This window comes from Cryptomeria japonica, chromosome 6, assembly GCF_030272615.1.
Source record: "Cryptomeria japonica chromosome 6, Sugi_1.0, whole genome shotgun sequence".
Lineage (NCBI taxonomy): Eukaryota > Viridiplantae > Streptophyta > Pinopsida > Cupressales > Cupressaceae > Cryptomeria > Cryptomeria japonica.
Genome location: NC_081410.1, coordinates 510,671,339 through 510,685,825, shown reverse-complemented (window position 1 = coordinate 510,685,825; position 14,487 = coordinate 510,671,339). Strand labels below are relative to the sequence as shown.

General features: G+C 35.4%; 1 protein-coding gene and 1 non-coding gene across 3 annotated transcripts in view; one reads left to right on the top strand and one right to left on the bottom strand.

Annotated features, from left to right (window-relative positions):
• LOC131052770 (uncharacterized) overlaps positions 1-14,487 on the top strand; it is a 112,263-nt gene that overhangs the window by 25,870 nt on the left and 71,906 nt on the right. For both annotated transcript variants that reach the window (XM_057987374.2, XM_057987373.2), the window contains exons 4-5: positions 10,845-11,382; positions 14,328-14,482. In XM_057987374.2, the coding sequence (XP_057843357.2) occupies positions 10,845-11,382; positions 14,328-14,482 (693 nt within the window). The remainder of the gene's footprint in view (positions 1-10,844; positions 11,383-14,327; positions 14,483-14,487) is intronic.
• TRNAP-GGG (transfer RNA proline (anticodon GGG)) lies at positions 3,681-3,752 on the bottom strand. The gene has a single exon. It is a non-coding gene; the product is annotated as a tRNA-Pro (tRNA).

The following is a 14,487-nucleotide window of genomic DNA, read 5'->3' as shown; positions in this document are numbered from 1 at the left end:
ATTTGTCACATCTGTAACATTGAATCTGTGAAAGGTCCTTCTTGAAGGTGTTCTTGCCATGACGACCTTTTCTCTTCCTAAATTGTTTCTGCTTGCTTTTCTTGTTTGAGTTTGTATTTAGGACTTGAAGATCTTCATCTATATTCTTTTGCTTGATCCCTTTCTTATTTAACCTTGATTCTTCTTGGAGACAATCTGCCTTTAGCCTATCAAACTTTGGAAATTCATCCCTTGCACTAATGCCTTGGACGAATGTTTCCCATATACTAGGCAACCCATCTAGAGCAATGAGTGTTAATTCTTTGCTTTGGATCTCATATCCAAGAGTTGCTAGTTCATCCCTTAGGGCTGATATTCGCATGAAGTAGGAATTGATTGATTCTCCTTTGATCATGGCTATATGATTTATTTCTCTTTTTAAAGCCAAGGTTCTACTTGCATTGGATATCTCAAATACATCTTCAAGTGCTTTGAACATGTTGTAGGCCGTTTCATGTTTCCTTATGATGGGCATAATACTATGTTACCTGGGGACGCGTCCCCGGTATTTTTGTCAGTCGTCCCTGTCCCGGGGACGTCCTGGGGATAGGGGACTCCTAGGGGACGTCCCCATAAATTCTGCATATAGACAATGAATTCTATAAGCAATTTGACTTTGACTCTCAATTTAACACAAATTTGCCATAAGAACTCTACTAGTTCTTATATGTTAAGGTTCTATAATGGATATGTGCATGTTTTATCCACGTTTTCGTATGAATATTTTAAAATTCCCTATTAATTTTAATTTTCCCTACTTTTATATAGCCGTCCCCAAAATTGGCAAAAAAAATCACCGTCCCGGAAACACGTACCCCCGTCCCCTACCATCCCCGTCCCAGAAACTTGGGGTAACATAGGCATAATATTTTTTCTCACCCCATCAACTATGATTTTGATGGCCTTTTCATTTCCCTCTCTCCAAGTTGTTTTGTTAGGTTCAGTCTCAGGTTCTGCAGTTTCAATTTTTACAAATGATTCAACTTCATTTTCTTTTAGAATCATCTGAATTCTGAACTTCCATGTTGAGAAGTCATCACCTCCTTCGAGTCTATCTTGGAATCTGATAGTGCTAGCCATTAGAAGAAATGTGATGTTGAATATATGCTTGTTTTGAATTTTCCCCAAAATTGAATAGCCTCAGGTTCGATTTAACTATAGCTCTGATACCATGTAAATGTTATTCGATTTTCAATTTCCAAAATGCAAGTTATATTCAAGATTAGTTATCTTCTTTGATGTATATGTTATTTCTTAAATAATGGATCTGATTATTATCTGGTATGATGCAGATAGAGGAGGAGCATTTATCGATTTCAATGTCCTTCTCACAAATGCCGATTGATATATGTATGTATGCAAGGAGGATCAAGCAATACCTTGACCGGTCATGTCTATTAGACATGACCGATCAAGATATTACTTGATCGCACCTTTCAATTATCATTGTATTTACCGATCGGTGTATTTAACAAGTCACCCAATACTAATCGGCGTGTATACCATAAGCAAATCACCCGATACTAATCGGCGTGTATACCATAAGTAAGTCACCGGATACTAATCGGTGTATTTCGTTACAAACTAAACCTGATAACAATCGGTGTTCATGGATTCAATGTGAACCGACACCAATCGGTATTCTGTGCTATGATATTTATAACCGATAATTATCGGCAGTTTAAGTATTGATTAAGAAACCAATATTGATCGGAATTTGCAAGTAAGATTGAATGTATATAAGTCGAAGAATAATCATCAAATGAAGGAACGATAGCTTGAAGTCTTCATCATAGTCTACCGATAGGATAGATGATTGAATGAGAGACTTCATTTATCTCTCATTCAATCATTTATCTTACCGAGGCTATCATGCATTAACAGATTACCCTATTCCAAAGCTCCCATTTTGGCTCAGACAGTGCGGTGCCGACAAAGTATTTGGCTTCATACCTGTCCGTTATTTCTGCTGAAAAGATCTAAAGCCTTCAACAAATCCAATCTCTGCAATCATTACATTCCATGATGGCATCTCCTTGAGGATTTCTGTCAAACTATTTCACATGCCTTTTTGTGCTTCCACATTTTGCATTCAAATTGAATTTCAATAATATCATTTGATTTAAATCTGCATTCTAATATGTTGTTATAGATGTCCCTTCACTCTTATTACTCGATATCTTAAGTAGTGCAATTTATGGTAGTGCAAGACTATTTATCAGATTATATCATTTAGCTTCACTGGTAACCTCATCAAGACCGTTGCCATGCTTGAATGATGAAAACAGTCCACATGTCTGAGAACAATTTCCAGGCATTAATCACTCGTCGCACTCACGCCTGAAAGCAATCGTTTTTCTAAGTCGCAACCTATATATATATATATATTTTAAAGGGCTGTAAAATCATGTCTTGAGCTCAAGAATCTCGAATCTCTAAAAACTCTACATTTGTAAATTTACTTATCCCTCAAGTATAGTGAAAGATTGAAGCAGCAGCTGTAGGGAACCCATTTTGGTCTGTCTCTTATATATATATATATATATGCTTATCCTTCAACAGGCTACATTATTATTTGATGAGCCTCTGTTAACATCTAAATTCGTCCGGTATAGTGGTCACAACTGCATACATTAGAGTGAGAGGTTTCGGGTTTCAATTCTCTTAATTCTGCAGTCAATACAATATATTATGGTTTATCCTGTCGAACACATTAATCCAAGACATCTGGCGTAATGGTTAAGTCCACCATTTTGAATTAAACGTCATGAGATTGAATCCCACCACTCCTTGGATTCTAAGAACATGTATATTGTGGTCTCAGTTTTGGAATATTTTATAAGGTTGGTAATGGCTGTTGCATTTAAGGAGGAGTTATTGGTGCAATGGTTAAGGTGTATTTATCTTTATTTAGAGATCATAAGTTCTAGTCTTTCTATTGTTATAGAACACATCTTTTGACTAAGTAGATTGAATATTATTCTATAGAATAGGGAAATGAAGTTATCTTGAACAAGTCATATAAACACTTGTAAGAGTACTTGATTATAACATAAAATATGTTATTTCTACTAATACTTAAGAAAAGATAGTGAAAGAATTGGATTATTTTAGTAATCTCTCATCTAATATGATATTCACTAAATAATGAATCAGATGTCTTTTATCCAAGTCAAGATTATTTATCATAGCATATGATTTTAATAATCACTTTCCATATAGAAGAATCATAAGAGCCTCTTAAATAATTTATAGAGGCACTTATTTTGTGGATGCAAGAAGTGACATTATGAAAATCTCAGAGATAAGAATATATTCTATAAGAATTATATTGTGAAGCTAGTAATAATACTAAGGCATTTTTTGCATTAAAGAATCCCTTTAAATAGAAAGTCATGTCGGAACCATGATAATATAATAAGAGCTACTTTTTGTTGAGACATAGACCAGCTAGGACTCGAACCTAGGACCTTCCATACGTTGCTGGAGTGCTCTACCACCGACCTACTGGCCCCTCTTGGATCAGTCCATCGTTGGTCCGGGTGTGGCTTATTTCCAACACCAACACCCCCCCTTAAGCCACACTTCTCATGTGCTTGGAGCTTCTAGCTTGGACCTGGCTCTAATATCTTGTTGAGACATGGACCAGCTAGGACTCGAACCTAGGACCTTCCATACCCCACTGGAGTGCTCTACCACTGAGCTACTGGCCCCTCTTGGACTAGTCCATTGTTGGTCTGGGTGTGGCTTATTTCCAACACCAACACTTTTAAAACTAGATCTTATAAGAAAATTGAATGGAGCACTCTCACCTCCTTCATGGTAGAGTATTGAAGAATAAGGTTAAGTTTTGAAAAGAGATATTGGAACAATACTTTGTGTGTGGATGTAGACCTATTTAATAGAATAGTGTTCAATATCAGTGTTTATATACTAAAGATCATAAAACTACTTTGGCTCATGGTATTAGGATGTGACAATGTTCTCTAGTGATTCATAATTATGTTATTACAATGTTATGTACTTATACAAATGATAGAGATATGCTTATCTTTTAGAACACTTCGAATGAAGATAAATTCAATTCTTGATAGTAAACTTGTGGTTATGCCTTGTATGTTGCATTGTGAATGCTCTCTTGTATTCTTGTATGCACTTATATATTCTTGCATGCCTTTGTATGCTTTTCTGAGTTTTATTATGTGTAAGTGTGTTTTCAATGGGTTTTAAATTGTATATTGGACGGGTGCCGAATATGGAACAACAGGGGAGGGGAAATCTCGACACTTGATTTACCTGCCGGTAGTCGGCTTAAATCTTTGGCCAAATTGTTTAATCAATATGATGCATGTTGATTTCTTTTCTTACCTCTTGCCATATCATGGAAATAGGACTGCATAGTCATAGGTGATACGCTTCTCAGATATTTTCATGTTGCACCAAGATTCCATCCCCTGTTAGTTTTGAGTCGCTAGATGTCCTCGTGTAGGGTAAGTGGTTCTTCCTGTTAGAAAGAATTCCGAGGAAGTGTAAATGCTTCGCGGTTGGGCGGTAAAGCACTCCGATAGTGTTCTCGCCCGTGTTGTGATCCTAGGAGATAGACGTTGGGAGTCCCTATTAGGATGATTATTCAGTTATGTTTTTATATATACATTGTAAATGATCTTGTGGTCTCTTGTAACTTAAATAATTTTCTTATGGTTTACAAATCTCTTGTCTTGTGTATTTGAACATTGTGTTGAGTTATGACATTATGTATCTACTCTTTGATTTGTAATTATGCAAATTTCATATTTTAATAATATGGAGGTCCTAATAGTCATCCTTACAAACAATCACCTCTAGAGATAAATACACCCTTCGAGTGTGACGAATAATCCCAACTTCTACCATTTTGTTCACCATCTTTTCAATTTCACCCTTCTATATATATTGGCAGCATTAAGGTCTAATGTTGGGGTTGGCTCCTTAGAGTAAGTTGTGGGGCATGATCATGGTCTTGGTTTGGGAGAAGACCCTTAGGATCTTCCCAAAGACCACCAAATGTTTGTCAGTCACTGCCTTCGGATTTGCTGGTGGTGATACCTTGAGCTATCAAAGGCCAAAGCTGTAATGATTATATTTGTGCCTTAAATCATGAAGAGCCTTTTTTGACAACTTGGTTATTTGATGAGGGCTAACTATTTGCACACTTTTTCCCTGCTATCTCCAAAGTTTGCCTGCAAAGGTCCTGAAAATTTATCTCAGTAGATGCCATTCTAGCAAGTCATTACAATCTTTTGTACTATATTGGTACTACCTATGGGAATGGCAAACATGGTGCTCTTCAATTGTCTAACTTACAATTGCCCATTTCTAATTCATGGTTGGGTCACTTACCTAAATATCTCACCATACAACCATCATCTATCAATCAATATTGTGAGTCTCTACTTCTCAAAGAATACTTTTACATTGAGTGTTTGTGGAGTGGTGACACCTGAAAGAGCATGACAAGAAATGGTAGGCTAGCTTAAGAATGGTTTCCCTTTTTCTATCTTTGGCTGTAAGTTTTGTTCCTCTTCCTTGTTTGGTGCTCTCTCAATGTAGAATAATTTTCTTTTTGCACATTTATGGGTTGTATTGAATTTTGTGTCTCATAGTTGAAAAATAATTGAATGAATTAACAAAGGAGACAAAGGCTCCTTAAATAGAGCTTACAAGATGATGTTACAATCGTTAACTGAAGTTACAAGTAATGCTAAAAATAGAGACTAACTGACTAACTTTAAGACTCTAAATAAAGAACTTAAGACGACAACTAAGATGACTGTTACAGAATAAATATAATATTATTTTAATACCCTCCCTAATGGTCATCGTACTCACTACCCTACAAAAGACATTGCAAGCCTTTTGATCACAAATGCAAAAAAGGATGCCCTTTCTCTTCAGATTACTCTGTTGCTACGGAGACCCTCCTAGGATCTGCAAAATGTTAATGACCAAGAGTACCAAAAGCCATCCAACTTGATGTTGGGTAACAATATTGAAACCTGAAACCATGATTTTGAGGAAAAATTGGCAAAACCTCCAAAATCGAAGTTACAAATTATCGTTTTGTGGAAAAAAGGGTAAAAACCCTAAAATAGGAAACCCATCATAATTTTTTGTGGAAAAAATTAAAAAACCCTCCAACATAGAACACACGGTTTTTGAGGACAAAATCGACAAACCCATAGATCTGAGGTTACAAATCATCGGTTTTGTGGAAAAACGGTAAAACCCCAGAATAACAAAATCCCACGCGAAGATCGCGAATTACAACTGATACACGATTTTTGAGGAGAAAAATCGATCAAAACCAAACATATAATTTTTGAGGAAAAAATCGTGAAAACCCACAACCCACCAATAAATTTTTATGGAGAGAATTTATAAAACCTAACAAATATTTTTTGAGGAAAAATTATAAAAAGCCAAAAATACTTTTTGAGGAAAATTATCAAAACCCTTCCATGATTTTCTGTGGCAAAAAAATCAGAAAATCCAAAAATAATTTTTCTAAGGATAAAATATTAAAAAACCCACCAGACGGGTAGCCAAAAAACACTTAATTGCGCGGCCCAGAAATGAACCGTTTGATCAAATCGTGCCAAACCCACATGATTTTACTTCATAGGCCCACGCTTTGTTTACAATACATGTGATTTACAGAGGCCGCACAAAGAGAACAAGAGCCAAAAACCGTCGCAGAACAGAGGGCATAAACACTGCAAACCCTCGCACAGTCCGTGATAGATAGAAAAAAAAAGTGTTGTGCACACACACAAGCACAGGCAAAAAAAATAGATGTGCAAGAAGACCACCAACGGTCGATGTAGAAAATTCGTAGGGAAAAACGTCATGTCGCTGTTGCCGCCAAAGAAAAGAAAAATGCGAAAATCACAAATAGGTCGTGGAAATAATAGCTCAAACAAATATGAAAAAAAAAAGACTAGAGCCGTCGTACCTTTCACGCAATGACAAAAGAAAACGCCCTCAATTTTTATAATTTAATAAATTGTGATGATAAACAACACATAACAACATAAAAGGAAAAACCCTCCGCGAAAACCACGATTTTTAGAAAACGGCCATGAAAAAGCACCTTGAACAGAAGCCTTCGATTTTCCACTAAAAACATTTTAGAAAAAATTTCACTAAAAAATTCCTTTGAGAATTTTTAGAATTATAAAATTTTCCAAAAAAAATAAAATTTTACTCCTTCACCAAGCCCAGAAAAAACTTTCGAAATTGCATTGTTATTTTTTCATAAAAAATGATTAAATTTTTTTTTCTGGAATAAGTTCCAGGGAGGAGGCTCACAATTTTTATTAAAAAATTCGCCAAATCTTAAAGAACCCCATTGACCTGCTTTGATACTATGAAAAATAATTGAATGAATTAACAAAGGAGACGAAGGCTCCTTAAATAGAGCTTACAAGACGATGTTACAATCTTTAACTAGAGTTACAAGTAACGCTAAAAATAGAGGCTACTTGACTAACTCTAAGACTCTAAATAAAGAACTTAAGATGACAACTAAGACGACAACAAAGATGACCATTATAGAAAAATATAATATTATTTTAATAATAATTAAATCATAAACTTTTGGTCCTCTTTTTTTCCATTTGCTGAAACATCACAGCCCAATTGGTCATGAAGGGAAAATTGTTGGAGTGCTATGATATCAAAAACTTGTTAGTGATTCTTTCTTGACGGCTAGTTCTTTGCTGTATATTAGAGCTTTCACCACAGCCTAATTTATATCTATATTGTTAAAAAATTTGTATCTCATGTTGGATTACATCCTTCAGACCATAGATCGCAAACTCAAGACTCAGAGAGTGCTTGGCAAGCCCAATTTTTTTGACTTGTCAAAAACTTGGCGAAAACTCAGAAAAAACTCTGCAAATCCGATGGCAAATGAGAAATTGCTATGTGAACTGTGAGTTGATGTGTGAAGTTCTAAAGGGAAAAAATTACGTCGAAATTGTGCTTTTCCCTTGTTGCAGCTCTGTTCTGCATTTTTCCTGGGTTTTGGTGTTTTCTGGCCCACATTTTCCCTAGGAGTCCACTGTGAGTTTTGGTAATTTTTGATGGGTTTTCAGCGTTTTTTTGGCAAGTTTTTAGCACTGTTCGACATGTGAGTTAACTCGCAAGTCACTCATGGAGCCCTGGAAATCGCGAGTACTCACCAAATTGGCGAGTACTCACTGAGTTGGCAATCTATGCTTCAGACTATCTATAAACAGCTCTAACTTTTGCTCCTTTGAGAGATCACTTATTAACAAGATTAATGTTAGAAGCTGTTGAATGTAATCATCGACTGTACCTGTCTGGTGAACCTTAAAAGCTGACTGAAGGAGTTGCTAAATATGGAGTTATCATAATGCTTGACCAATTCCTTTTCAAATGTTGGCCATGAGAGTCCTTGATTTTCTTATAGCCATTTATACCAAATAAATTGTGGAGAGTCCTAATAACGACTGACAACATGTATCCATTTAGATTTAGACAGACTGTGGAGCAAAGCTGTGTATCTCAATTTTGGAAAAGAAATTATGCATACCCGAAGGTGGTTTCTTCACTGTGACAATTTGACTGAAACATGTATTCTGCCAATGTCATTCTCTTGTCGCCTTGCACTGACATGTGTCTCTAGATTGACTGTTTGATTGCATGAATGCTTGTAGTTGTGCCATGATCACTGCCACATTGGTGATTAGAGTTAAAAGCTTGGAATTAGATTATCAATTTGTCTTTTCTACTCAGGATTGTGTTTTGAGTGCTTCCTCGGATGGAGTCTTGTCTGGAGTAGCAGATGATCCAGATTTTCCTTGAGTTGAAGGATTGACTGTTTGATTGCATAAATGCTTGTAGTTGTACAGTGATCACTGTCGCATTGGTGCTTAGGATCAAGAACTTGGGAATCTAGATTGCCAATCGGCTTTTCTACTTAGGTTCTCACTCCTCTTTAATGGTTGTCTTTAGCTTCCATCGCTTCTGTGGATGGAGTCTTGTGCAGAGTAGTAGATGCTCTGGATTTTCCTTAGTTAAAGGACTTGCCATACAATATACAATTCACTTAAAAAAATGTTGTCAGCAAGTTGCATTGGAGTAATCTAGATTCCAATGACTTGTATATTGTGCTGGCTGCTGAAAAACCTAAAGTAGGCAAAATTACCAAAAAATAGGTTTGTGAAAAATAAATATCTTTGCAATTTCTCAGTTGAGAACTTATGTGCCCCAATTTGTGCAGAACTAACACCATATTTTTTTTCTCAAAAGGTTAAGAATTATAAGTATGTCTGATATTTTGTGCCCCAAATGTTGCCAAAATCGCCTCTTTAATACCACCTGTAAGAAAATTATTTATCGCAAGACCAGAAATACATCAATATTTACAATAGCTTCACACAATAGCAATGACAAGATAGTAAACTTATTATTTGATCACAACAAAGCAGATTGGATCCACATGATAATAGGGAAACATGAGCAAAGTAGATGATTATTAAGCAGAGAAACTTCAAGGAGGCAACATCCACAAGGCTTACAATAAGAACATAACTCACAATATGATGATCAACCACTACTCACTACCAACTATGTATAATATATAGCATCATTGGGCCCTAATGATCTCCTACTTCCGATGAGGCCAAGTAGACTAGTACTTATTATATTGAGGAACTGATAATTTGTGAGGGATAACGTGCATCCTAGCCAGCAAACACAAATCCCATACATCTCTATGATTACAAGTCATTACATGCATTTATTTGTGTAATAGTCTTGACCTTTGTATGAATAAATCATTTGAATTTTAATTTATTGTTTTCTTAGTTAGTTTGCATCTTGTCTATGCTAGTTGTGTGTTGGGAGGATTTAGCTAGCTTACAGTCCTGAGCTCTAAAGGCTTGGTATTTGAGTGCAAAGGAAAACTTTTTTGTCTTGCAGTTGGAGAATCTATGAACGTATCATATGGAAACATACATTCCCACAAAACACAAGCAATTGGTACAAAAGATTGAGGGAAGATTAATCATTTATGCATTGCAATTTATGGTAAGAAGGATTCAGGAATCCTGATGCTGTTGGGCTGGATGATTGTGATCCAATATTATGTTGGATCATTAAGACAGGACTGAACATTTGAGGTTTTGGAGTTTTTTGGTTACTTAGTGACAGATACTTAGCCATTAAGTGGCAAATTTGATTCCAAGGACAGGCTACTTTAATTTCTGAGCATAAGAATTGGTATTTGGGAATAGGAAATGCCAATGCCATTTTTTTCATGCTACTATCTGCCATCTATGGATTTGGACTTTGTACATAATTTTTTTGAGCTTGTGTACTATAAACTATTTAAGTATTAATTTACATTATTTTTGATCTATATTTTACTGTCTAGTTATTAACTTTGCACAACTTTAAATTTATTTTTGATGTCAATGTAGTGTGATCGTCATGAATTTGAATTTCTTGTTTTTTTTTACTGATGAAGATTTGAAAAATTTCGTACAGTTGTATTTTAATGACAGTTTAATTTTGAGTGGCAAGGTGCATGAAGGAAGCTTTTATATGTATTTCTCTGAGTTGAGTTTTCTTTTAATTGTGATAGCTACACCATTTTCTTTATTGAGTGTTCTTTGTCATGTCATAATTGGAGGTTCTTTAAATTCTTGAAATTAGTTCATTCTTTGGGCCTAGTGGATATTGGATTTTAGATGATCTTGAAGGGCTGATCAGTTTGTTTATATTCTTGCTTTTTGTAGAGGACATTATCCATTTCAACAAGTGAGTGTTCTTTTGACGCCTTCAAACTTCTCCCAGAAGAACCTTTGCACTTATCCACTTCCCATCAACAGGCTATTTTATCTCTGCTAGTAGAAGCTACAGGAGGGCTAAATCTTCCCTCCTCAGGATTTGAAAGCCATAGGCCCATCACAGGACAGCTATATAAATATTTGCGGCCATTACTGAAGTTGATGTTGTATTCTCCAGCAAAAGATGTGAGAAGGTATGCCCACCTGTTGGCATATAGAGCAATGTTAAGCACCTGTGCCTTTGAGAGAAACAAAGGAGAAATCGAAGTTTGGTTTTCCTTCTTGTCCGTTCAGAACTCTGCAGAGGTGGTCATCAAGAAAAGCCAAGAAATACAAATGCATGAATGCAAAATCAGTGATATGTCTGGGGGTTTAGCCTCCACAGTGGTGGAATTCTTATGTGATGCTGTATCTACAGTTGGCAAGAATTTATTCAAGTATCTGGACGAACAACATTGCCTTCTCTCTACTCTTAGTTCAAGGGAAGGTATGCAGATTGGTGCTTCTAGTCTTTATTTCTTTCTGAATGCAATTTCTGGACTTCCGTAATGTTAACAATGTGTACTTTCACAATCATAAAATGGCTAGATATGCATAGATAGTAATCTCACCTCTGTTCTTATTGCATGTTAGGTCTTTTGATAACTTAAGTCACGCTTCTTGTTTTAGCATAGGCCTGTGCAATTTATTTTAGCCAGGAATTTCATATGAAGCTATCCAGTATGCCTCCTTAGCAATACATGTTTTAGGTGGGCCCATATCATAATGGATCTGGTCATGGTACCAAAATTTTGGGGATGGATTTTCTGATTTTAGATCAGCAATAGGCCCCCTGGAATTTGCTGATAATTTAAGTCAATCCTGATTCTTGTTCTTCTTTTTTATGAAGAAATAAAATTTGTTCATATTTTCTCTCGTTTGAATGCAAGAATGCAGTTGTTTTATGAAATTATTTAGAAGATCTGGGTATCTAAATTTAATTTACCCTCTTATGTTAAATTAAATTAAATTAAACTGATTAAGAAGTACAAATGATACCTGGCAATCAAATGAGACATGTCTTTGCATGAAACAAATGATACCTGCTAGAGTTTTCAGTTTTTCAGAGACTGGAATGTGCTCTATAAATAGTGGCACTTGGCTCCTCATGATGTATCTAATCTGATCTTTAAACCCTTTTAATCTATTAAATTTTCTTGTGATTACCTAAATTGGGGCTTGTTAGTTTATGAAGGGTATATGCCATTAATCTAAGCTTCAGGGATTTGCACTTGGGAATCATTGTTGTATATATAATGAGAAGTCACAGACTGGAATGTATTCTATAAATAGTGGCACTTGGTTCCTCATGAAGAATCTAATCTGATATTTAAATTCTTGAAATCTATCAGATTTGCTTGTGATTGCCTAAACTGGATGTTGTTAGTTTAGGAAGGCTATATGCCATTAATCTAAGCCTTAGGGATTTGCACTTGGGAACCATTGTTGTATCTATAATGAGTACTCTCCAAATTTCGTCTATTGCTATACTATGTAACAAACTTTCCCACTTCTGCATTTCTTAATTTATTGAATTTGCTACTAATGAACCAAAAACTGTATGAATGGACAAGTGAATTAATAGTTCAAACCCTTACTTTAGAAATAAGACAAACTTGACTCTTTTGTGCTTTGGATGAGTATCTTACAAAGCATGATAAGCCACTTTATGTAGGTATCCCTTAGTAGTAGGTTATTTATTAAAGCACACTACTTGAAATCAAGTAGCCAATAACATAACAAATAGAAAAGGTTTGTAAGATCCGGGTATCTCAATTCAAAATTTGCCTTCTTATATTTTTCTGACTCAATGGTCCATAGCTAATTTACCAACATTTACAACTTGGTAAATAAGGTTGCTGTATTTTCTCTGTTTGCCTAGAACACACTGACAACAATTATTGATGGGGTACCATTCAAAAGAACTGAAACGTAACAAAAAATTGAGCACGAACATGTTACCCTGGAGAACCTAACATGGGAAAAAACTCCTCAAGGCTAAGGTAACTTTTCTTCTCCAACGACTATTTATGCTGTAATTATGAGCTTACTGCCTTCTTGAGGCCCTTCAAGAACATTCATGACCAAAACTACAATATCCAGACGCATTGCCCTGCAACTTGCTAAAAAACACATCGCTTTACTACATTTACCAAGAAGAACTAGCTTATTGCACTCAATTAGCTTCAACCTGATTGCTTTGCAATGAGCTTTGCAGGTGTATTTATAAATTACCACAAGTTATGCTCGAAACAGAAGTTCAAAAGCCAATGAAGCCAAAGATACATTTTTTTGAAGCTATCCCTTGATCATTCATGGTTTTTTGGCAAAATTGCCAGATGAGATAATGCAGAATCATCACCTATAAGTGAAACCATCCTTGTGATTCCACAACCACTGTGACACATCTGCAACTATCACAGCAGTTCCCTAATCTCCAAGATACATTTGTAACTACCACCTGCTGCAATTGGCAATTTGGAAACCATCTATACTATAACTTGCATTTATTTCACTTTCAAAATTGAACTCTATTTTCTCTCTTTTCTTTAGGATTAGGAGCTTATTTCAGTGACATCTTATCCCAAGATGTATTAACCATCATATAACCATTTGCAACTTTTGTAGACTCCTTATTCAACTGTCATACTTTATTTTCAGTTGTATTTGATTTCTAAAGAGTGCTTACAAGTTTGATCATAACCTTCTTCTTTGCATGTGAATTTTGTTTTTCATTATTAAATGTTTTGGGGTCTTGAAAATCATGTTCCATGTTGTTAGTCCATGTGTAATTTTAATAAGATCACTCTTTTCAAATTCCTATATTGAAGGTTCTTACTCTTCTGAGTTACTAGAGTTGAAGATTAAGTAATGACGTCTCTTGTGGTTTTATCAAATCTTTTTTCATCAGGGTGGATTTTTTGTGTCCACGTTTCTAATGAGAAGCATCTTTTTGACTGTTTTATGCCCCTTACCTCTCATTTCATGTTTGTTTGTTTCTGTTATTAGAAAATATCTAGAATCATAGAATGACTTCTCTTTCTTGGGTTCTACTGTAGCATTTATTATATTTTTATTCAAAGATTAAATGTTTCTATTAAGTGACTTTATCCTTTTGACTCGAAGAAAGTAACAGTAATGTTTCTATTAAGTGACTCTATCCCTTTGACTTGAAGAAAGTAACAGTATAGTTCCAAACATTAAATGGTTTCCTTATCCTTTGATGTGTAGTTGCAGATGCACAATGAATTATGGAAAATGAATGTTAAGCACCAATCAGTTTTTCATTCTGAAAAGTGAAAACTATGAGTTAGGCCTGTATAATAACCTTATTAGTCTGTTCATTTACTCTTTTATTTTTGATTTTATGACTTTTCATTAAAAATTATGCAGATCTTGCACCTCCACGTTTTAGTCCTCTTGTGATCTGTGTCTTGCAAAAGTGCCTTCGAGTTGTTGAGTCAAGTTCCAAAAGCCAGAAGCTTGCCCACCGGACAATGATTTCTTTCTATGTGGCCAGTGTGATGAACTTTCTTTTGCAGGTTCAGGTGTG